Source organism: Scylla paramamosain, chromosome 20 (genome assembly GCF_035594125.1).
Source record: "Scylla paramamosain isolate STU-SP2022 chromosome 20, ASM3559412v1, whole genome shotgun sequence".
In the NCBI taxonomy this organism is placed as follows: Eukaryota; Metazoa; Arthropoda; class Malacostraca; order Decapoda; family Portunidae; genus Scylla; species Scylla paramamosain.
Window position 1 is genome coordinate 11,316,495 of NC_087170.1, and position 25,000 is coordinate 11,341,494.

At 42.1% G+C, this 25,000-nt stretch overlaps 1 protein-coding gene across 6 annotated transcripts in view; it reads left to right on the forward strand.

The window, feature by feature from the left end:
- The window catches only part of LOC135110315 (dipeptidase 1-like), a 253,555-nt gene that overhangs the window by 167,718 nt on the left and 60,837 nt on the right, over nt 1-25,000 (forward strand). For all 6 annotated transcript variants that reach the window (XR_010273185.1, XM_064022530.1, XM_064022528.1 and 3 more), the window contains exons 7-8: nt 1,973-2,129; nt 8,691-8,823. Coding sequence is in view for 5 of the 6 variants with exons in the window: in XM_064022530.1 (XP_063878600.1) it covers nt 1,973-2,129; nt 8,691-8,823 (290 nt within the window). In the remaining variant the exon portion in view is untranslated. The remainder of the gene's footprint in view (nt 1-1,972; nt 2,130-8,690; nt 8,824-25,000) is intronic.

Here is a 25,000-nt window from a genome sequence, read left to right on the forward strand (position 1 = left end):
AACAACAACAACAGCTATTACCACTACTACTACTACTACTACTACTACTACTACTACTACTACTACTACTACTACTACCACTTCCACCACCACCTGTCACCTCGTCCACACGTCTAAGGGCGGTGTTGCTCCCCTATATAGAACACCAATATGGGACTATGATTTATGTTGTCTTTGTGATAGCGGTCTTGTCGTGGTGGTGGTGGTGGTGGTGGCGGTGGTGGTGGTGGTGGTATTGTTTTTGTATATGATGGTGGTGTTTTGGTCTTCTGGTTGTGGTGGTGGTGGTGATGATGGTGGTGATAGTTTTTGGCTTCGTTATTTGATTTTTTCGGTATTTATTCCTTGTTATATTGATTCATTTCTTTTTTTTCTATTCTTTGTTATGTTTGTTGTTTTTTTTTTTTTTACTGTGCCTGTTATTTATTCCTTATTTTATCTTTTCTCCATTACGTCTTCCTTTTCTCGTATTCATTTATTCATTATATTCGTTAGTTTTACCTGGTTTCTCATTTTCATTTTCTACCCTGTCAATTGTTATGTCTCCTCTGCTATTTTCAGTATTATTCATTTTCATTCTTTCCATTTTTCACTTGTCCATCATTCTTTGTCTACTTTTTCTTTAGTTTTACTCATTATTTTTTTTTTTCCGTCATTACATTATCCTATTCATTATTCACTCATTCACCACAATCCTTTTCGTGTTTTTACCAGTTTTCTACTCATCACTCTTTACAGCATTCATTGTTTTCTTTCCTTCCTATGTTACTCTCCTGCTATCATATATATCTTAACTTTATCTTGCGTGGTGTCGAGCGAATCTTCCACTGTGATAGTTTGCCGCTGTCTTCCTTCTCTTTCTGGTTCTTGTTCTCAGTGAGGGATTACACAAGAGCTGCCTGACTTGGGAAGGATTTATTATTGTAAACTCTGTAATATTTGTGATTGTACTTATATTCACTTGACTTTATTAATATATTCTGAGAGAGGGACCTTTTAAAACTTGCATCTTTAATTCACTGCGTATTTTCTCTTTCCCTGTCTCTCTCTTTTTCACTCTCCCTCCTATCCTTTTTCTCTCTCTGTCTTTCTTTCGTTCTTTCGTTCTCGTCATTGTCTTCTTCCTTGTTCTCTTTATCCTCTTCCTCTTCGTCATCGTTCTCCTCCTCCTCCTCCTCCTCCTCCATTTCTCACCATCCCCTCCTGCCTCTCATCCCTCTTCTAATCCTCCTTCTCTCATCTTATTCTCTTACCGTTCACTTGTCTCCATTTTTTTCTTTTCTCCCCTCCTCTTCTTTATTTCATCCCTCTCTCTCCCCTTATTTATCTCCTTCTCCTTGTCTTCTTTTTCGTGTTTCCTTCCATTTTGTTCTCTTTTTCTCCCACCTGTCTCTGTATCTTTTTCTCCTTCATTCCCTTTCTCTTTCGTTCAATTGTTATTGTTTTTTTCCTTGTTTTACTCCGTTTTCTTCTCCTTTTCTTTCATGGTTCTGTTTATCTTCTCTTCATTTCCTTTTCCTCTTATCAACTCTTATCAACCTCTTTCCTCCTGTTACACTTTCTCTCACTCCTTTTCATATTTTTTCTTCTTTCGTTCTTCTCTTCTCCTTTCTTTCTCCTTCTTTCCCTATCATCTCCCTTTTATTTCCGCCGTCTTTTTTGTTTCCTAATTTTTTCCTCATATCCTCATCGAATCTTCCATCCCTTCCCGACTCTTCCCTCCCCTTCTGTTTCTTTTCCTTCCCTTGCTTGTGTCTTTCCTTGCCCCCTCTACCTTTTTCCTACCTTTTGCTTCCCTCCCTTCTCCTCTCTTCCCCTGCTTTCCTTCCTATTCTATACCATTCCCTCCCGTTACCTTCTTTTCCTTCTGCTCCTGCCCTTCCCCTATCCTCCCTTTTCTTTCAATCCCTTCCCTTCTATACCCTTCCCTTCTATACCCTTCCCTTCCCTTCCCTTCCCGTCTCTTCTGCAGGCACAATGATCTCCCGTGGAACATCCGAAAGTTCATGCACAATAAACTTCACAGCTTCAACTTCACAGCGGAACTCCAACAGCTGAGGCCGTGGTCACGCTCTTCCTGGTCTCACACTGACCTGCCCAGGCTGCGACGAGGCATGGTGGGAGCGCAGGTGAGTCCCCAGAGCCGTATATGCAGAATAGGGCATGCTGGTGTACTGTGAGCTTGGATGTTGTGGCTTTGAGGGAGAAGAGAATAACAGGAACCGATCAAAAGAGCCAGTTCAGGGAAGAAGATCGAGGGGAAGTCAGAGAGTGAGATGGAAGGGTGGTATTCTGGTAAACTGCAAAGGATGGGAGTCACAGAGGAAGGTGCAAGGGATATAAATAACTGCAGAAGACTCGTACATGGCGCCAATCCCTCACTCTAGTCTGGGAAAGCGGCGAAAGGAAAGAGTGAAGGTGTGAGTGGGTTGTGATGTTTGTGGTGCGCATGTTGAATGGTTGAGGTGATATTGGGATAGGACTGGGTTGAATGACTGCTTGATTGAGTGATTGATGGATTGAATGACTCAGGCTGTATGGCGCCGTGAGGACATGAAGAGGTATTCAGTTTTGCTCTTTTACCACTGCGCATCTTGATAAACATTTAGAGCACCGTAAAAAAAAAAAAGTTTGCATAGGCACAGAAAAGAGAGAAGAGGTTAATTTTTCTCTTCCACACGCTACAGAACTATGTAAGTGCCTCCCGTACAACAATAAGTGTCTAAAAAGTTGTAGGTGATTGTGGGGAAAGAATTGTGTACCAGTGAAGGAGTTACGTGTGGGAGAAAACGGGTGTTGGTTGTGAAGAAAATGTCGTCTGAAATTAAACTTTAGATTAATTCCTTGACTTATTAAGAACTGGAAGTTGAGAGGGCCCATTTTTTCCCCTTTCCTTTCTCACTTTTTTCCTTGGCTGTTCCCCTTCACATATAAAAATAAATGTAATGAGCATAGTTACGTAAGGTAAGGTATAGAAACTAATGAACAGGTATATTTAATGGGCTGTGTAAGAGAGTATACTACATGAATGAGTACATGTAATGAGTGTAGGTGTAAGAGAGTAAACAAGGGTAAAGAAATATGAGTGTGAATATAAGTATGGTAGTCGCAGCATGAATGAAAATGAGGCAGGTTAAGAAGACAAGTCAGTATGAAAAGGCATGAGTGATACAACATTGAGGATAAGTGACTGCCTGACTGCCTGACTGACTGACTGACTGACTGACTGACTGATCGGTTGAATGGTCTGGCAATAACATAATGAACATCGAAGTAATGATAAAGCTTGGTTAGGGTATAGTGAAGGGAGCTGATGTGGTATGGTGATGATGGTGGTGGTGGTGGTGGTGGTGGTGATAGAGATGATGTGATGGTGGTGAGAACGGTACACATAGGATGGTGACTGAGTGTAGTGGTGATTATGATGGTGATGGTATAGTGAGGTTGTGATGTGGAGGGATAGAAATGTTGGAGATTAGTGAACCTAGAGAGAGAGAGAGAGAGAGAGAGAGAGAGAGAGAGAGAGAGAGAGAGAGAGAGAGAGAGAGAGAGAGAGAGAGTCAGGAATCGTTGAGCAGTGCAGGTGGGCAGGCAGAAGTAGAAAAAAAAAAGAACAGAGAAAGAGCAAAGGGAAAAAAAAGTGAAAGAAAAAAGGCTTGAAAAACTCGACGGAGCGGAATGGGAAATCACAAAGGGAAACACCGGATGAGGGTCAAAGGGAAGAAAAATGGAGAAAAATGGCCAAGGAAAAGAGAGACTGAAGAAAGGGAGAGGAGGGAAAAAAAAAAAAAAGGAAAAGGTTAGCGGCGAGAACCTTAAATTTCCTCAGCCGGGCTCGTGTCAGTAAGCGAAATAAGAATACATGAGAAATTGCTACCATTCGTCTTGCAGTTCAAAATTGGGGCAGTGTCAGCACCCCCCCATCACTCCCTGACCCCCTTACAACCCACCACTGGCCCCCAAAAATTCCAGCTCCCCTCCAGCCTCCCCAACCATTCATCCATCGCTCCCATTTCTCCCCAATATTCTCCGCTACCCCCAACCACCGTCACCCCCACAGCATATCTCTTCCCTTTCTCACACCTATGCTTATATTCCTCCCCGATCAATTTCGTAACTTTTTCCTCCCCACCACCGCCATGCCGCAATCACTACCACTGCTTACATTTCTTATAGCCAGTACACTTTTTTTCGCTTATTGAGTGTTAAATGTAATCTTTAAATGACGTGAAATTACGTATTGCCAGTCGGAATAAACACAGACTGGTTTTTTGTACTGATTTACTTTTAAACTCCTTGATTAATAAAATATCCTGAAGTTAATGAAGTCCTCTAATGATATGCGGAATAAATTAAGCAGATGTCGTGGTGGTGAAGGGATTTATATTCTTACTTTTACTCATTTTTCAACCTCTTCTTCCCTTACAACCACCACCACCACTGCCATCACTACACCACAAACACCGTCTCCTCCCCACGTCTCCTCTCTTAATCCAATACATATTTTCGCCTTTCAGTTCCTCCCCTGTCCACTTTTCAATGCTGCTCTCCTTCAGTAACTTCCGATCACCACCACCACCACCACCACCACTTCAGTGTTTCCTCCTCCTCGTAACTCGGTGCATTTCCTCCCCTTTATATTTTTTTTCCTTATCTATTTTTCCACACAGAGTCTATCCTTTCTCTTTTTCCTGCACGTAAACTTTACCTCGTCTCCTGTCGCTCGCTTCCTCCTCCCCTCATTCGCTATTTTCTATTGTTTCTTTATCCTTTCTCATTCTGTGTACTGTTCATCACCTCTTCTCATCTTTCTGGTCTCCTTTTTCCCTTATTTCTTCCTTATATCTTATTTTCTTTCGTCTTCTTTCTCTTTACCTCACTCGTCGCTGTCCTCTTGATTTTCCTCCTTCAATTAGTATACGTTTTTACCGCACCTTGTTTCTCTTCTCTCTTCCTCCTCCTGCTGCGGCCTATAAAGCGCCCCCGGTACTCTATGGCCTACAAAATTACCTTCACTCACACATTTTACCCAGCCATTCCCCGCCCGCAACACATCCTCCTGCTGCACACCACAGCCTTCCCTCTGCCTGTCCCTTGCCTGCGTTCCCACACCACACGCTCCCCCAGTCCCCGGCACTTCCCTCCGCCCTGTGCTGGATGTTCCTCTGCTTCTCCCTTCTCTCCACGTCCAGGCTTCACATTTTTGTCATCCTCTGGTATTCTCAACGCTTCCATTCCCATCTGACACTCACTGACACACCAGGGCATAATATTTTTCCCCCACATTCCCCTCAACACACGTATCTGGGCTCCATTTCCCTACATAATATTTTTCGCTACTTTTTTCTTCCCTCACGTAGTTACTTCCACCGAATATTCCTTTCCTCCGTCGTGCTGCACAGTATATGCCTTGCGCCCTCACGTCCTCGTTCCCATACGCATTCCCTCCACCCACCGCTGCTGCCCATTCCTCTCTCGCCCATTCCTCTCGCCCATCCCTTCCCCGCCCACGTCCGCGCTATACCTCACCCTCCATCACCCGTCCCCCGCCACGGTTTGTTAATCAAGGGTTACAGCGAGAAGGAAGAGGGTTTGTCAAGGAGATGTATGCACCGCCCGACGGAAGATGAATACAGCAGCAAGTCACAGATGTATACGCTTGTTACTTTGCCGTTTTCAAGTCCTGAGCCTAAGTGTCCGCGGGGTGTGTTCACTGAGGCTTGGATGTTCAGTCTTATTTCCTCCGGGACTTGGATGGTCGGCCTCCCCACGTGCTGTATTGCTGTTGGTGACGCTTGAAGCGAGATCTATAGAGGCAAGGGCTGTATTCTGAAACACTTTTTGCTCACATCTTCACTACTTTCAAAAGGCTCTAGTTAAAGTGACATGGGTTTTTAATGGTGTTTTTACGGAGAGATTAATAAGATTTCTACACTATTAGCAGGAGAAATACTCTTGAAAACTTTGCTAATCATCTTTGTGGCCTTGGAGAATAGTCGTGGTGAGATAGCAAAGCGTTTCGGAATACGGACAAAGGTCTGCTCACAGCGGCCACTTTCGTCCCGAGGGGCTGTGCCTGTGACGTCATCAAGGTACTCTTGTGAAGTGCTCCCCTGAGAGAGACAGAACGCACTTTTTTCTTTTCCATTTTTCTCTTTTCTTTTTGTGTTTCTGCTCAGTTCTGCACCAGCTCTCTTTTTTTAGAGGCTTGGATGGTAGGCCTTTTTGCAGAGCCTCATGCCGCCCCTAAGGTTCTCTGATGCCGCCGCCGGGGAAGACTGGTTCAGTTACCACGTCCGGGCGCTGACCACCGGACCACCGCCTCCTCTCTTCTGACTCGCAATAAATCGCAAACCAGTTGTCGCACGTAAAAGTTGAAGGTACCAAGGAAAGGCTCATATTTCCTCCCAGCATTGGCGTATAAAAGAGTGCATTGGTCCGTGAAACGTTTGGAGATATTTGTAGCGAAGGCTGGTGGTGCGATGGGTCTTGCTAAGATGTGAGGGATGTTTGTTAATGGAGGTTTGTGGACGCTTAATCTTCCTTATTTGGTGTCCTTAGATCTTTGGCTGTAAAGACTTGAAGGGATCCCGGTGCTCGACCATGGACGAAAATAGGTAACCAGACAGATGTGCATTTAACTGTCGTCTTGATTTGTCTTGTACGAGTGGATACAGTGATTTCTTGTGGCCGTATTCTTATTCGACGCCTTATTTTGACTACTTTTCAGAGTCTCTAGTGGATATTACTGTGATTCTCAAAAGGATTTAGATCATTCTAGTGACAGAAATTAACAAAAAATTATGCACCTTGAGCAAGAAAAACACATTAAAACCCGATAGATCATCCACGTGGCCTTTGAAAACAGTCCTGAAGGGAGCTCAGAGCGTTCAAGAGTAGAGGAAGGAAGGCGAGATTCTTTGCGGCGTCCTGTTTGTGTTGCAGCGTGTTGAGTGTTGCTCCTGGAGTGTTGATGCTGCGCCGGAACTGGAGCGATTTTCATGTCTGTGTTTCTTTTGTTGCATGACTTGATAACAATTTGACCCTAATATTTCATGTCCGTTAACCTCCTGCGTCACTCTCCCCAGTCTTGTGTTAAGCCTTTCAATGTTACGCGATTTTTCACCATAGTCATTTACAACTTACGAGACATTTATTTTAATACCACAGTATATAAAATACGCAGTTTTGTATCTTGGAAAAGATCAAATTAGCCCCCCTTTTTTTTTTTTTTTGCTCTTGTTTCTCCATGCAAACAATTTATTACAGAGTTCTGAATGCCAGCAAGACACGACCATAGGTGACGCGTCTTATTCAGTCCCTCATGTTGCTCCTTCGTTTTTCTTACACCGCTGATCTGTGACGAATAGAAGAGCAGCTCCTCGTTTTTCATTCCTTTCATCTAAAGCCTCCGTGTTGGTGAAGCCGCGTATCTTGCTGGGGGAGGCAATCCTGCATCAGTGTGGCGTTATTTTCATCCTAATGAGATTATTTTAAGATGCTGAGTAGGAGTATAGAGATAGAATAATCAGGCAGACAGCAGTGGTTGTCTCTGTCATGACTTAATGGTTTAGCAGATCAAATAAACCTTTTTCCTTTCACACAAAGAGAAATCACCGGGTTTGAGTCTATGCATAAGTACGATAATCTATTTAACGGCGAAGTGCTCTAGGAGATCGATTTGTTAAGGAATATGTTTGTTTTCTTCCGTGTGTTTGATAACCATTTCAGTTCATGTCAGGCCGTGGTGCGATGTCTGACAGTGCTTCCTCACCTCATATTAACCTTCACCCCTGATCCTCCGCCGCCCTGCCACTCACTCTCCCTCCCTTCCTCTCCCTCTCACTGATTACCCCTCTCCCTCACCTGCCTTTCACACGTCACTCTCTCGTCCTCTCATCTCTTGTCGACACACACACACACACACACACACACACACACACACACACACACACACACACACACACACACACACACACACACACACCTAGTTCTCCTCCCCTCGTCCTGCTCTCCTTTCCTCTCTCACCTCCCTCCCCCTCCATTCCTTTGCCATTCCTGTTTTTCACCCATCACTAACTCTCACCTTTCCCTTCCCCTCCCATTCCTAGCTTCACCCTGACCTCCCACCGCTGTCATTCTTTAGCCATTCCACACTGCTCTTCCATTCCTAACCTTCACTCAACTGTCATTCAGTTTTCTGCAGTCCTAACTAACAAGAGGAGGGACAAACGGCAGCAGACACTTTGCCCCTTACGAGGCTATAATAAACTAAAGTAAAGGGTTCATTACTCCTTTACTCCCTTCATTCCTTCTCTTTTCACCTATCATTTACTCTCCCTCCTGTTCTCCCTTTATTTTTCTTGCTTTTCCCACTTCACTGCCTCCCCACCCCTCATCTCCTCTCCCTCCTGCCCTCCCTTCTATTCCTAAGTCCTCTCCCATCACTGCCTCCTCATCCCTCATCTACTCCCTCTCATGCTTTCCCTTCTATTTCTCTCTCCTCCCATCACTTCCTTCCCATAACTCATCTCTTCTGGTGTTTTTCTCCCTTCTTTTCCTTATTCCTCCTCCTTCCCTGCCTTCTCACCCCTCATTTACTCTCCCTCCTGCCCTCCCTACTATTCCAAATTCTCCCACCACCACCACCACCACATCACTCATCTCTGCTGCTCTCTCTCCCTTCACAGTTCTGGGTGAGTTACGTACCGTGCGAGGCCCAGCGTCTGAATGCCGTGCAGCTCACCATAGAACAGATCGATCTCATTAAGCGCCTCATCGAGCAGTACCCCGAGGACCTGCGTCTGGCCACCTCTGCTGACGGTAAGTCCTCGCTGGGCCTTTTTGTTGTGGTTGTTCTTGCGGTAGTGGTGGTCAGTGCTGGTGGTAATGTGAAAGGAATAGTCAGCAGAGGGAAGTGGTAGCTGATGTTGTTAGTGTGAGAGAAATATAGTCAGGAAAGGGTAGTGGTTGTTGGTGCTGGTGTTAATGTGAGGGAAACTTTATCAAGAGAGGAATGTAGTAGCTGATGTTGTTGTTGATGTCAGAGAAACATGATCAGGAGAAAGAGAGAGGGTGGTACTTTATTCTGATGTTAATATGTGAGAAAAATAATCAAGAAAGGGAGTCGGAGAAGGAACACGCATCTCTCCACCTTAATCCAACCTAGCCATGAAATTTCTTGGTTTGTAACGAGAGTATTTGTTAAACTACGTAACTTAACCGTGAAATTTCTTGATCTGTAACGAGAGTATCTGTTAAATTATTTAGTCTAACATAACATAACGAGAGTAAACTACCAAACCTAACCTAACCTGACTTAACCATGAAATTTCTTGGTAGATATAAAACAAGAGTATCTGCCCAACCTAACCTACCTTAACGAGAGTACCTGCTAAACTACAAGTGCTTAACTCTATTACAAAACTACTCGTGGGAGAAAAAGGTAAAGAAACTCAAGGGTTCTCTTCACCCACGTCTCCTCCTGCAACGCACCGTTAGGGAAAGACGGGCGGGAAAATTATATATCTTGCGGAAAACAACAACAACGTGGAAATTTTGCAGTAAATAATGAAAATAAAGGAAGAAGAGAACGATGGTGAAGACGAGCAGAAGGAATAGTAGTAGTGAAGGCAGCAGAAATAGTGATAGTAGTAGTGATTGTAATAATAGTAGTAGTAGTAGTAGTAGTAGTAGTAGTAGTAGTAGTAGTAGTAGCAGCAGTAGTAGTAGTAGTAGCAGTAGTAGTAGTAATAGTAACAGAAGGAGGAGGAGGAGAAGGAGGATGAAGAAGAGTATGTAGGTTTTAGTAATAGTTATTGCAGAAAAGAGAGTAATGCAGAGAGAGAGAGAGAGAGAGAGAGAGAGAGAGAGAGAGAGAGAGACTATAAAAATGGAAAACCCCAGTACTATTTTCACCCTTGTTTCCCTTTGGTACTATTTGCAGTAACGTACAAGGCGGGGACATAAAAAACAGAAAAACGAGAGAAGCGCAACATGGGCTAGAATCTTTTAAACTAGAGAAGAAAACGGGTTCCCGGCCACCCAGTGTTGCCAATTTAGCGGCTTTCCTGCTGAACTCGGGCCTTTTTTTCGTCAACTTCAGCAGATCAGATTCATTAGTTGCTATAAAATTAGATGATAAGGGAAGTAGAAAGACATCAATAAAGTGCATTAAAGCATAAACTTCTGCGTTATGAATTGAGAAATACGTAATTAGAGGAATAACAATTAGCGGATACACATAAAAAAAATAGCGGGTTTTGTTAAATTAGGGATATTGAGTATTCATATATGGCAACACTGCTATCATCGCCACCACTATTATACCAGTACCACCACCACCACCATCACCACCACCACCACCACCACCACCACCACCACCACCACCACCACTACCAACAACAACAACAAAAAGAACACCATCACCCCCACCACTACCACCACCACCAGCCGGGATGTGGAGGTAGCAGATGGCGATGATGGAGAGGAAAATAACCAATAATGGGAGAAAAAAAACAACCCATACAGAAGATGAGGGAAAGGGAAAAAAATGTATAATATCTCTTGAGGGAACACAAAGTTAATCAAACACAGAAACTGACTCCATTTTCTTTCTTTCTTTTTTTGTATAAGAAAGTCACATTGCTCGTTTTCCTTTCCTCTCTCTCTCTCTCTGGTTTTCTTAATTTCATCAGGAGTAGGTAAAAGGAAATGGGTGATTATCTACGTGTATTTTAGGGCTAATGACATGTAGGTACCATTTCCTTAAGATTAATGGGCGGCGAGGCGGCTCAGATGGGCGGCGGGGTAAAAAAATATTGGTAAAACTTGTCCCATTTTTCTTTCCACACAATGTTAATTAGGCATTTTTCCGAAGGGGATGAAAAATTTTTATTGCCGTCCCCACGCCACACCCACGCCAGGCGACACCCGCCCCCCTTACCCTTGCAACACGCAATGAATACACCCTGCGGGCCACTATACCCCTGCTACACTGCTTTACACATCCCTGCCCCTCCACACTGCTACGGCACACGGCTAGTACACTCTATGGGCCACTCCACCCTTGTTACACTGCCGTTCACGCCCCTGGGAACATAGTACAGCCCTACCACTTGCTACCACACCTCTGCTACACTGCCTAACGCTCCACGAACACTCTCCGCTACACTGCTACACTCCGCTACACTCTTTGTTACATGCACTTACACTCTTATTACTATTTTTGTTACGCTGCAGTACAGTACACTATGCTGTATTTGCGTCGAGTATCATACGCTCGCGAGCTCACTCACACACACACACACACACACACACACACACACACACACACACACACACACACACACACACACACACACACACACACACACACACACACACACACACAAAGAAAGAACACCCGCCAAAGTAACAACAACAACAACAACAACAACAACAACAACAACAGATACTACTACTACTACTACTACTACTACTACTACAGCGGCTGCAACAACAAAAATAAGTCACAAGAACACCACCACCACCAACAACAACAACAATAACAACAACAAGAGAAACAGCAGCAGCAGCAGCAACAGGCTATTTCGTCAGTATAATAACCACTGTTACCGCCGCCGAAAGAATAATAAAATCCATCACGCTGCTCCCCACTTCATTTATGGGCCGGCCTCGTAATGCCGTATTATGTACCGCGGCAGTAAATTCCCCATATTGCACGGATGGGAATGAATGGGCGCGCTGTGGGGAGAGGGGTGAGTCTCGTCGCACGCCCGGTCACTGTGCGGTGGTGGCGGCCTGCGAGGAGAGATGAAATTGAGTATTAACACGTGAATCAACAGGAGGTGGATGCACTGTTGTCAGGAGTATAATAGCGATGTCATATACGATGCCTGACAAAAAGAAATTCTAAATGGAGTACCCGGCACCCACCTCCCATCACATGCTAACTTTTTGGAAACGCTCCATCAGGACAGAACACGAGGCCGTAAGACAAGAAGTTAGTATGATTTTGTAGACATGAAATTCATTGGCATTGTTCCTTGGAGCGGCTGTACCCACACTGCTGGTAACTAAGGAAAGAAGAAATGTGCGTGAAGATTGTATAGTGGCGATGGTGGTGCCTCTTCTTTCACACTCCTTCAGCGTTACCAAATCTTCCGTCACATTCCCTGCGGTGTGACGCGCATCCGCCACCACAGTGCGTGGACTTAATCTCCACACAAGTTTGCCTCATTCGCTGTAATTTTGATATGTTACATCTCTGTGGTCGATATTACTGTAACACGCATCATAGGCCTCAGTGTGACGTAAAGCCGGTAGAGACACGAGAACAAGACGCCTTAACGCAGCAAGGGCATGCTGTATGACGAAGATGCGTGGAAATGCTAAGTGCGTAACCAAAACCTCGCCCCGTCATAAATATTCACTCATCCCACCCTTCATGTTAAGCGCAAAAAAAAAAAAAAAGAAAGAAAGAACAAAGAAAAAGAAATCATGACTGACTGGACGGAAGCGAAGTCCTACGCGTAACAGAAATGTTCGCGCGGACGTTGTTACTCCGATACATCGTTACCAGCCCGTTCACTCTGGCATTTTTGTGGCGCCGCGGAGTTACATTACGGCATGCCGTTCACATGTGGCCACCATATTGTGAAGCACTTCAGCCCTTCGCCTCCACTATTTGTAAAAAGCTCTAAATGAAGTTGCACGGGTTTTTAAGGGTATTATTACGGTTCTAGTGACAGATTAACAAGGTTTTAACATTATGAAAAGGAGAAACACTTGTAAACGCGGCTAGTCATCTCTGTAGCCTTTGAAAATTGTGATGAAAGAGCAAATCGTTTCTGAATATGGGATGTCTGTATTGGGTTTTGGCGGCGTTTGAGTTTCGCTACATCACGAGTATCATCCAATAGAGTGACGGACATAATTTTTGTGGAGAGAAACAATGAACTCGTATCATTCCATGTGTACCGTGACTGAATAATGAATGAGCCACTCACATCAAATACAAAAGTTGATGCATTAAGTAAGGGAACAGTTTTCATATTCGCTGCTGCACAGGATATACTATACCTGGAAACCGTTTATATGTGTTTTGCTTCCTTCTCTTCATAGTTTTTTCTTTTTTTTACTTTTGGCTGATACGGCTGCACAGTTAAATATGTCGGCGGGATGGCTTACACACACACACACACACACACACACACACACACACACACACACACACACACACACACACACACACACACTGTACATCTATTACAAACTAATACGAAAACTTGTGACATGAAGCTCCCCCGAGGTGAAGTGCAGCGAAGAACACCGCCCTTCTCTGCCGCTCGCCGTTTATTGACTGGAAGGGATGAATAAGTCACACCTTAACACCGCCACACCTGTTTTTTTTTTTTTTTTTTTCCTGTAACCAAATAATGTAGACATCCCTTGCGGTAGTTTCCTCTTTTAATAGTCAGACTAATTAAGTTTGAACTGCTGCGGCTGTGATATTTTGGTTCTTTTTTTTATTTCACCAAAATCGAATTATTCAAACCTTAACGACGGCTTGTTTTTTTTTTCCTTTCTTTTCTCTTATTTGGTTTTATTTTCATTACTTTTATTGAGTTTTTAGACTCAAACGAAAACGAATAATTCAAAGCTTTACTTCGCTTGGTTTGGTCTTTTGTTTCCACTGTACTGTTATTTTTTTTTTTTTTGTGTTGTTGCGTGGGGATGGCGGTGGTGGTGGTGGTAGTGGCGGCGGCGGTGGTGGCAGTGTGTGTCGGAGTGCTGCGGCCCCTCCTGAGGGACGCCGCCACAGCAACCACTCAGCTATCGTGGTGTACACAGTGTGGAGGAAACACCACCGCTTCCCGCCACGCCCACACCGCTGCTGCTGGTGGCGCGGCAGCAGCTCCCGGTGTTTCCTGATGATGATGATGATGATGATGATGATGATAATAATAAAACATTTAATGAAGACTGCAGAAAACATAAAGATATAACAATTTTAAAGAATTATATTAGTACTAGAAAACACATAATGCAAATTCCAGAGAGTAAGGAAAGGAATAACAATTTTAAAACAGTAATAACACCAAAAAATATAGAATAGAAATTGCAGAAAATAAGGAAAGGAATAACAATTTTTAAAAACTAATAGCCGAGCGGATGGCCTGTGGGAGTGTGCTGCATTAAGAGCAATTCGCCCCTCGTCGGTGAGCCGCTTGCCGGCAATGTGAGCCAGCTGTGTTTGTGCAGCGCCGGTACAGTTCACTAGGAAGGTTAAGTCAACACTGATCACCGCGTGTTGTACATGAGCCAATTAAGCTCTTACGGCACCGGGAGGGGAAATAAATCAGTCACTCACTTAATTAGTGTTTTCAATTTATTTTCGGCAATTCCTCTTAATTATACACGAATTAGTCCCGTAAAGAACTCCACACTACACGACATAGCCGTGGTGCCGCGGGGTGAATATGTTCTAACTGATGGCTTGTGATAAACCAGAAATGTTTCATTATTGTTATTTTTATTATTTATTTATTATTTCCATAGTGAATGGTATTGATTCCGTCACCAGGTTGGCCCCATTGGTGTGAAAACGTGAGACAGACAGACAGACAGACAGATGGTTTACGGCTCTTCGCTATATGGTTGAGACTTCCTAAGGAGCTTTACAATAATTCAGCGTCTCGTGGCGGAAGGAAGGATAGTTCAGTGTTACACCTTGCATCTCATCAAATACTAGTGAGGGTGCTGGCGTCTGGCGGCCGTGTGGTGTAGAGCGCTGGACACGTCTCACGGGAGCACCAATGCATATTAAGTTTTCTGAGTGGAGAGTGGAGTACCTCGCTGGTAGATGGCATGGTAAAGAACACTACGAATAAACCTTTCCTTTTATCCACTGGTTGAATATGGTCCTCCTCAGTTCCCAGTCACGTCCCGAGGAGAGTGGGCGGTGATGGAACCTGGAGTGCGTTGTAGACTCCCAATATTTCTGTAGTAATAACCTGAACAGTTCTACTCTGACCTCCAACCTTCCAAGCGGTGTGTGTAATCTGCCGCCCCGCACCACTGACACTTGATTGATTGCTCATCCCGGCACCGTAGACTGGGGATGCTGGCCTGGCGCTGCTGGCGGGCATCAGTTGCGCATAACAAACAGGCAAGCCGTGGGGAGATACAGTTCTGTATTTAGAAACGCATTGCTCTCTCACCACTACTGTTTTCAAAGGTCGCAGAGATAATTAGCCGGATCCCACGAGTGTTTCTTCCGTTAAATAATATAGAAATCCTGTTCATATGTTATTAGAACTGCAAAAACACCCTTAATAACACATGTAACTTTAACTAGAGACTTTTCAAAATAGTCAGTGGGTGGCATAGAAATGTTTCAGAGTATGGTCCACAATATGATGATGTGTTAGCGTGGAGGTTTTTTAACAGTACACTGTGTCAGGAAATCATAAAACGTGTACCTTAATGACAATGTAGATGCTGTATAATCCTGTATGATACATGAATATTTTTAACAAGTGTGTCTTTGCTTTAATTTTTTGTCGATTTTGTCTGTTTTAAGCTCATTTCATTTTTTTTTTTTTTTCCATGCACTGTACAGTTTGTGTAATCTTTAAGTTTCATTTCTTATGGTGGTGTCGCCACACTCCTGTAGCAATGCTTGGAGATTTCACCGGACCACTGACTCTCTCAAACGTGTTTATTTGTTTTTATCTGCACCATTTTACATTTTTTTTTTAACTATGGTGTGTAATTGTGGTCAGTAAACTAAACTAACTCCAGCAATAAAGAGTGGAAGTGGCTGGAATCTGGCCCATAATAAATAAAGGAATTATAGCTGCTGGCATTACTTACTGTATGATAACGGTTCCCGTGACCACCAACTCAGCTTTACCCTCCGACCCGTCCTGGCCTTGTGTGGGGTTTTGACAGTGAAAAGTTAAAGTGAGGTGTTCTACTGGCCACGTTTTGATAACTTTCAAGAAGTGTACACAGGGAAACGTTTTATTTTCAGTGCTCTTTTCTCCATGCCACGCACCAGTAGAACGCACACTCCAATCAGAAAACTTGGAATGTATTGCTATTACCGCAAGACAAGTTTTCCAATGCGCTGCACCAAACACACGACTGCCAGGAATCGCCTCTGTTTCAGCTATTTATTGAACACACACGCCGATATTGCAGCAAGATTAAGATCACGAGCTGCAATCAGCACAACTAAATAAAACATTTCTTGACCTGCACACCCACCCCGCATTGCTTAGTGGCGCTTGCATATTATTAGTGATGATGATGAGGATGATGATGATGATGATGATTACTATTATTATTATTATTATTATTATTATTATATATTATTATTATTATTATTATTATTATTATTATTATTATTATTATTATAACTATACAATAATATTTATTTTCCTCGCGACATTGTTATTGCGGATATATTTCAAACATTCCATAGAGTTTCAATCATTACCAGACTTTGTTTTTCAGATAATTAGACGATCAAAAGCTTAATTATTTTCATCAGTCACCATATCCCAGCTTTGTATTTAGTTAACACAGCTTTCATTTGCAAAGAGGGCGTTTATGAACAGCAGAATATAAAGCACGTAGTTAAGAGTAGGACTGAAGCGACTCTTTCCATCCTAAACACTGCCGACGAAGAATGAGCGGTAGACGACGATCAAGAATTCCAGTTCTCCGGGAGGTGAGAACCTTACGGATTCCAGCATTGTGCGCCGCCGGGCTGGTGAGTTAAGTCCATGGTTGATGAGGGGGATCGCCTGCTGAGGGAGAAGTATTGCGGGCAGATTATAACGCGAAGAATTCAGGAGCAGGTCAGAGAGGGCGCCGCTTTGTGGCGAAGAGTCGGCCCGGAGATTAGAAAGAAAAGCGAGGAAGGAAAAGACGACGTGAAAAGCAGGAAGAGGGAATCTATTACGTAAATAAAGCGAAGGAGAGAGAGAGAGAGAGAGAGAGAGAGAGAGAGAGAGAGAGAGAGAGAGAGAGAGAGAGAGAGAGAGAGAGAGAGAGAGAGAGAGAGAGAGAGAGAGAGAGATTATTAGCATATTGAAAATTATAGCTCGTGGTTAGTAAAAAATAATAAAAAGCTTCATTATAAAAGCTTCAATGAAAGTAATAATTAAAGTGATATGGACGAACTCTTTTGGGAAATAAACATAATGTTGATAAGCCTGGAAATTAATGAGTATTCGCGTTTGTGGTTTAATAAAAGAAAAAAATAACACCAATTATGACAAGAGGAAATTCATGATAGATGTAAAAGAAATAAAAAAAAGGCAACATGATGATGATACACAGGAGTGAGAATATTTCATGTTTTTCTTTTTTTTTTATACGTGCACAGGAGGTTATTTTATTATTGTTGTTATTATTATTATTATTATTATTATTATTATTATTATTATTATTATTATTATTATTATTATTATTATTATTATTATTATTATTACTATTTAATTTAATTTAATTTAATTTAATTTAATGAATGAATTTATTTATTTATTCTTTTGTGTGTGTGTGTGTGTGTGTGTGTGTGTGTGTGTGTGTGTGTGTGTGTGTGTATGTGTGTGTGTTTGATCTGGTGGGGACGATTTCCAGACTTCCGTACCAAAACACACACACACACACACACACACACACACACACACACACACACACACACACACACACACACTGACTCGAGCTATGATAATATTACTCGTATGGGATGCAAAATAAAATATGTGACAGACTTGTTGTGCATGTGTGTGTGTGTGTGTGTGTGTGTGTGTGTGTGTGTGTGTGTGTGTGTGTGTGTGTGTGTGTGTGTGTGTGTGTGTGTGTGTGTGGCGCTGTGATGTTTTGGTCCTGACGTTCCTGTTCTGTGTTGCCGCTGACTGTTATTTGTGTGTTGTCAGCCAGGTTGTCAGGATGGTTTTGTGCCTCGTTGCTTTTTACACACTCCTGTTTTCTCTTCATATTTACCGATTTTTTTTTTTTCCCGGGGTACTGTTTTCATATATCCCTCTCCGCCTGTCTGTCTGTCTCTGTCTGCCTGTCTGTTTGTCTGTCTGTCATAGTTAACTCTGCTCAATTTTTTTTTTTTTTATAATTTACATATATTTCTGTCTTTATCTCTGTCTGTGGCTTTTTCTCTCCTTACTCTTTTTACAGCTTCTTTCTGTTATAATTTACATACTCTGTTTTTGTCCGCCTGTCTGTCTATCTATCTGTCTGTCCGTCCGTCTTTCTGTCTGTCTGTCTGGCGGTCTATCTGTCTGTCTTTATTAGATTATCTCTTTTTACAGCATCTATTTTAATCCACGTGTGTGTCCGGTTGTCCGTCTGATTCTCTCTCTCTCTCTCTCTCTCTCTCTCTCTCTCTCTCCACCATTTTTTAACAGCCTAATTATATGCCTCGTCAGCTTTATTTATTTTTCATCTCTCCTCTTTCATCTCCTCTTTGTCTTTATTTTTTCCTTGGTGTGGTTGTCATTTTTTCCATCCTCGGACATTTTTCTTACTCGTCACTTTACATTTTCCTCCTCAACTTGTGCTTTATCTTCCTCTCCGTGCTTTTTTTTCCTTCTTTTCACAGTTTTCATCTTGGTATTTTTCTTGTCTATTTTTCCTTCCTCTATTCTCCTTTAAATATTTTCCCTCTCTCTCTCTGATATCCTCTCTTTCTTTTCCTTGCCCCGATTTTCCTTTCCTTTTTTTTTTCATTCCGTAATTGATCTTTCTCGTATCTCTCCCATTTCCATATTTGTCTATTATCGTGGCCTGCTTTTTTATCATGTTTTCTCTCATTCCAAATTCACCATAAAGCCACGAGTATTCATTTTCCTTCTCAATGATTTCTCTCTTCCATTTATTTCTCTTCTCTTCTTTCATTTATTCCTCTGCCACCTGGTCTGTTCTTCTACTTTTCAGCCTCATTCATTCCCCTCTCCTCCTCCATCGTTTATTCCTGCTCTTTCCTTACGTCATTCATTTCTCTCTTTTCCATTGTCATTCATTACTCATCTCTTTAATTCCTTTCTCTTTCGCTCCTTTCCCTTTTTCATTCATTCATTCATTTATTTCCTCTCCTCTCTTATTAATTTTTCTTTCTTTTTATGTTATCTATTATTTTCCTGTACTCCTTCATTCATTACTCTCCTCTCACATTCACTCCTCTTCTCCCTCATTTATTCATTTCCTCTTCTCCTTCGTTCGTTACTTTACTCTCCTCTCATTCACTACTCTCCTTTCCTCCCTCATTCACTCTTCTCCATCATTATTCATTACTCATCTCCTTTCTCTGTAATTATTTTCTCCCTCCTCCTCCTCCTCCTCCTCCTCCTCCTCCTCCTCGTCCCTCCACTCTTCTCATCCCCAGCCTCCCCCTCACCCCTCCTCCTTACCTGTCCTCTCCTTTCCCTCCTTAATCAGCATCAATCACCGTCCCGTCACCTGGGCTTCGTCACACACCTGAACAGCCAGCCAGGTAAAAGTCGTGGTGGGAGGGACGTGGGGTTCCGTAACAAAGGCCACACCTGAATAATTCACCTGGGTTTCTTCAGTGCTGGTTTGATCGTTTGTCATGTTATTTATTTATTTATTTATTTATTTTTATTTTTTGGGCCTTAATTTAGTGTTTTATTTTATTTTTTATTTGTTTATTTTATTTATATTTATTTATTTATTTACGAGTATTTATTTATTTATTTGTGTATTTTATCTATTTATTTATTTATTTTTATTTTTTGTGTGTAGTTTTTCTAAGCTGTACTGTTTTTTTTTTTTAAAGTTTCGTGCTTTCTTTTCTTTTTTCGTTTTTTTTTTACTTTTTTCGACTGTTTTTCCTTCATTTTTTTTGTCTTTCTTTCTGGTTATTTGTTTATTTTTTGGTTGAGTGTATTTCTCCTTTATTTCATTTCTTTTTCGTTTCAATTTTAATTAGCTGTATTTTTTGAGAGGGAAGGCTCGTTATATGTATATTTTTTTCTTGTGCCTAAGTGTGTTAAGTGTGCCTCTTTTCATGTTCTTTTTCTTTAATGTATTCCCCTCTTTTCGCTTTTTTAGTGTTATTTAGGATTATTTTACTACTATTTTTGTGTTTTCTTTTTTTTTCTGAGTGTATTTCCTCTTTCTTCAGTCCTTCTTCTCTGAGGATGAGAAGAGATTAATTGTATTTCCCTTTTTCCTTTTTTGTGAGATGTATATATATATTTTTTTTCATTTCATTCATTCATTTTTTGTATCTAGTTTCTGCATTACATTTTTTTTTTCTTTTTTTCATTTCCACATTTATCATAACGAAGCCTCGACTCTTGTTTTTTTTTCTATGCTTCAGTTTTTCATCCATCCCATAATTCACCATCCTCGTGTGTCTCTGGTTTCCATATTCCTATTCCTCTATTGTCCTCGTCGTCCTCTTTTTCGTTTTTCTTCATCTTTTCACATCGATCATAATAAATCCTGGAATCTTTTTTAACACAGTTTTTCTCACTCCATCATTTCTGCCACCCCATACTTCATCATTCTCCTATTTCACTGATTATCATACATCTGTCTGTTTTTCTGCGTCCCTCCCTTTTTTTTTTTTTTCTTTCCGCATTTATCAAAAACAAAAGTATGACTCTTTTTAGCATGGTCTCTCTCCCCCGCCTTCCATTATGTGTGTCCTTTCATACCTCCTCATTCTCATATTTCACTGATTCTCATATTTCCGTTTTTTTTTTTTTTTTTTTGTTTCCTATTTTATCCTTTTTTTCTTTTTTCTTTCTTTTTTTTTTGTATTTGTTATAACAGACCCACGAATATATTTTGCACATATTTTGTTCTCATATTCTGTTATTTATGTTCTGTTCCGCACTTTGAAATTTTCCTGTTTTCTATTTTTTTTTTTTCTTTTTGCACGTACCCGTTTTCTATATCTCTGTTTTATTCTCTTGTTTCTCCAAATTTATCATCTTTTTATTCCAAGTTATCCCTCTTGCTCGATTATTTCTTGCATTTCATACTCCACAATTTTCAGATTTACTCGTTTTTTCATTTTTTTTTTTTTGTATTTGTGTCTTTACGAAAAAAAATAAATAAATAATAAGCTGAGATTCTGTGGTATGTTTCCTGGACGTAATTCCCTTCATGCTTCGTTTCTCTGATTCCCCCCCCCTCTCTCTCTCTCTCTCTCTCTCTCTCTCTCTCTCTCTCTCTCTCTCTCTCGTGCTTTATCATTTTCCCTCTCCTGCTCTTACGGTTTCTGCTTTTCCTCTTCTCGTTTTTCCTTTCTCTTCTGCTCTCTTTTTTTTTTTATCTCCCTCCCCTCTTTTCTTCTTCCTTCTCTTCCGATTTTCCCCCTGATATTTTCCTTTCATTTTCTTCTCCTCTTCTCATTCCTCTCTTCTTCCCTATCATTCTTTTCCCCCGTAACGTTCTTCCTTGCTGTCCTCCTCCTTCTCGTCCCTCCTCCTCCTTCCCCTCCTTCTCCTCCTTTGTTAGTTTTGATTTCATGTGTCCGGATAGAAGCCGCATCTTGACTACAATAAAAAAAAAAAAAAAAACCGTGGACAGAGACAGGACATATCATCCACTGAACAAATAATAAACAAGACAATAAGAATAACAGAATGCCGAGGGATGACATGAGGAGGCAGGGCAGATAGCGAGCACGACTAGATGGAGAATGAGGAGTTTTACCCGAGTGGCCTGAAGAGATGGGCAGGAAAGAGATGAGCTGGAGGAAATCTGAGGAGCCCTTTGTCCTGCTTTGTAATTACTGATGATGGTGGTTGTGAGGTTTACAGGTTTACAGGTTTACTTGGCCGCATGGTACTTAAGTCATACAAGCCTCAGGTCAGATAATCCTCAAGGTAGATGGGCCTGAGTGCTAATAGGCCTCATGTTTGGTATTCGAGGTCATCTGGTACTTGTATTACCTGAGTACCATCCGCCCCAGTATCAAGTGATTGGCTCCCTGGTGGTGGTGGTGATGGTGGTGGTGGTGAGAGGCTGATGGACTCACAGCCAGCGAGACTGAGGCAGGAAGTGAGTCTCCAATAAGGTCGAAGAGGATTAAGGAGAGATGCTGAGAGAGAGAAAGGAAGAGAAGATAAGTTGATGGGAAAATGAAAAGACAGACGAAATAAGACGCGGGCAAAGATAAAGAGGATTCAGGATAGATGCTAACAGTAGGGAAAGAGAAAATAAAAGAGAAGGGAAGAGAAGATATGAAGGATAACGACGAGAGACACTGGATGGAAGAAAGGAAAGAGAACAGGCAAGTGAAAAGAAAAGAGAAAAAAACACTTAATGAAACGAAGGAATGAGAAACGAAAGTGGAAAATAAAAATGAAAAAAAAAAATAAAACAGTAAAAAAGAAAGCAGCAGAAGAGAAAGGAGAGACGATGGCGAAGGAAAAAGAAAAGAGAAATACAATGAAAGAAAAACACTGGATGAAACGAAGGAATGAGAGACGAAAATAAAAAAAATAAAATAAATAAAAAAGAAGGCAACAAAAGAGAAAGAGAGGCTTTTGGTATGGAGGTGATGGGTTGAATGGCGGTAAATTGATTGATAGGCTGAGCAGAAAGGCAAGGAGGGCGTGATGAAGGGCAGGGCGTGTGGAGGCGTGTGTGGAGGCCTTGTGGACGGGCGTGGAGGAAGTGGTCGTTTGGCGAGCCTGAGTGGCCGCGTTTTTGCGTGGTGGTGGTGGTGGTGATGGTGGTAGGGTGGTTGTGATGGTGGTGTCAGTAGTAGTGGTATTATTTTTGGTGTAATGCTGGTGATGGTGGTGGTTGCGATGGTGATGGTAGTAGTGGTGGTATGATGTATAGACCTTGGTATGGTGGTGAAAGGGTAATGATGTGGTGATGATGGTGTTGATAGTGAGGCAAGTTTTGCTGGTGGTGGTGGTGTTACTGTGCATGTGGTGTAGTGACAAAGTGGTGGTGATGAGACTATTATTATGGTGAAGACAGATGGTGATATTGTAGAAGCGACGGTGGGGGCGGTGGCGGTGGTGGTGGTGGGTGGTGGTGGTGATGGTGGGGCAGTGTTGGATATATTCACGTTGTATTTTTTTAGAGAGAAGAAAATCTTACAAATCTTTCTTCATTTCTTACGAGTAGATGCAGGTCCTTATAAACTCGTTACCCACCATTTATTCTTCCTCCTCCTCCTCCTCCTTCTCCTCCACGTCACCATAATCACTCCAAGCTGTAACAGAAAGCAACGGAATCCTCAAATCTTCACCTTTTTCCTCCTCACCTTTTCTTACCTGTTTTGTCCCTCGCGGTGCGCCACGGGCCCGGAAATTATTGTCTTGGAGTTTTTAATTTCCTTTCTCTCATATGACTTTTGTGTTTTTTCCCCTTCACGCATCTTTCCCTTTTCCCCCACACACACAAAAAAAAAATAAAATAAAATAAAATAAATAAATAAAAAATAAAATAAAATAAAATAAAATAAAATAAATAAAATAAAAAAAAGAGCTAAAAATATTCACATGTCATTCGTTGAAACACTAATTACTAAAACGACATGAAAGATAAAAGGAAGAAAAAAATAACGAAACCCAAAGACTCCATGATTTTTACTTTATGACTCAGACTGAAAAGAAAAAAAAAGAAAGAAATTAAAGGAAGACACATGAGTTGCCAGTTTTTTTTTTTCCGTTTCAAATTTCCCTCACGCATGCCTACCTGTGCGAGGCGTGAGGACTGGCGGACAGGTGTGGGATGGGGGGAAGGGAGGGAATGTGTGAGCGATGGTGATGCAGGAAGGGGCCAGTCAGGTGTGTGGTGTAGGGGGAGGGGAAGGGAGGTGAGAGTGATGGCGATGGTGGGAGTGCACAGGCAGGTGTGGGGTGTAGTGGGGGAGGGAAAGGACAGGCAGAGAGGTGTTGGGAGTGTGAGGGTGCAGGTGTGTTGTGGTGATAGTGTTGTGGACAGGTGAAGCTAAATTAGGTCATTAGATCGTAATGAGAGTGAAGGAAGTAATGGTTTGGAATGGTTGGCTGTATGTGAGAGAGAGAGAGAGAGAGAGAGAGAGAGAGAGAGAGAGAGAGAGAGAGAGAGAGAGAGAGAGAGAGAGAGAGAGAGACTTAAAACATCCCTACATCACAAAAATCGAAAACAAAAGAAAATGCAATAGAGGAAAAAAAAAATAAAAAGAGGAAGCTGCTTAGATGAAAAAATATTACTTTTGTTTCCATTTTATCGTCCATCAAGTGGCGTCTGCACTACAACGTTCCTCTTCCCCTCTCCCTTCCCTTCCCCTTTCCCTCCTTTTCCTCTTACCTCCCCTTCCCCTTCCCCTCCCTTTGGTTTCGGAAGTGGAAGACAAGGAGCACAAAACATCTTCCTTCCTTCCTTCCTTCCTTGCTTCCCTCTACGTTTCCTCCTTCATTATTTATTCCTTTTCCTTTTTTTCTCTTCTTCCTTCTCCTTTCCCCCTTTTGTTCTGGCCATCCCTGTTCTATATCCCCATTTTTTATTTATTTTTTTCTTCTCTGTTCGTTCATTTTCTTCCTCCTCTTCTCCTCTCCTCCAATTCTTTCATCTCTCTTCCTCTATTACTTTATTCCTCTCTCTTTCTCTTACTCTCCTCCGTAAGTACATTATTCCACTTCCTTTCCTCCTCTTCCTCTCCTTTCATCCCTTTGTCTCTTTCACTTCTACAAATTCTTTCTTCTCTCCTCCTCTCCCCTCCTTTATTTCTCTCATCTCTCGTCTTCGCTTTCCTTCTTCCCACCTAATCGGTTTTCCCTCTCTTACTTTCTTCTGCTTTTCTGCTTTTCTGCTTTCCTCCTCCTTTTCGCTCATTCTCTTCTCTTTTCACTTCATCTCTCATCAACCCTGCTTCCCCACCCCCAACCTCCAGCACCCCACCACTCCCCCATTTCCTTTTCTCCACACCTCCCCATTCTCTTAAGCCATTAAACCCCACCAGACCAAACCATCAAATACTCTTTCCCGT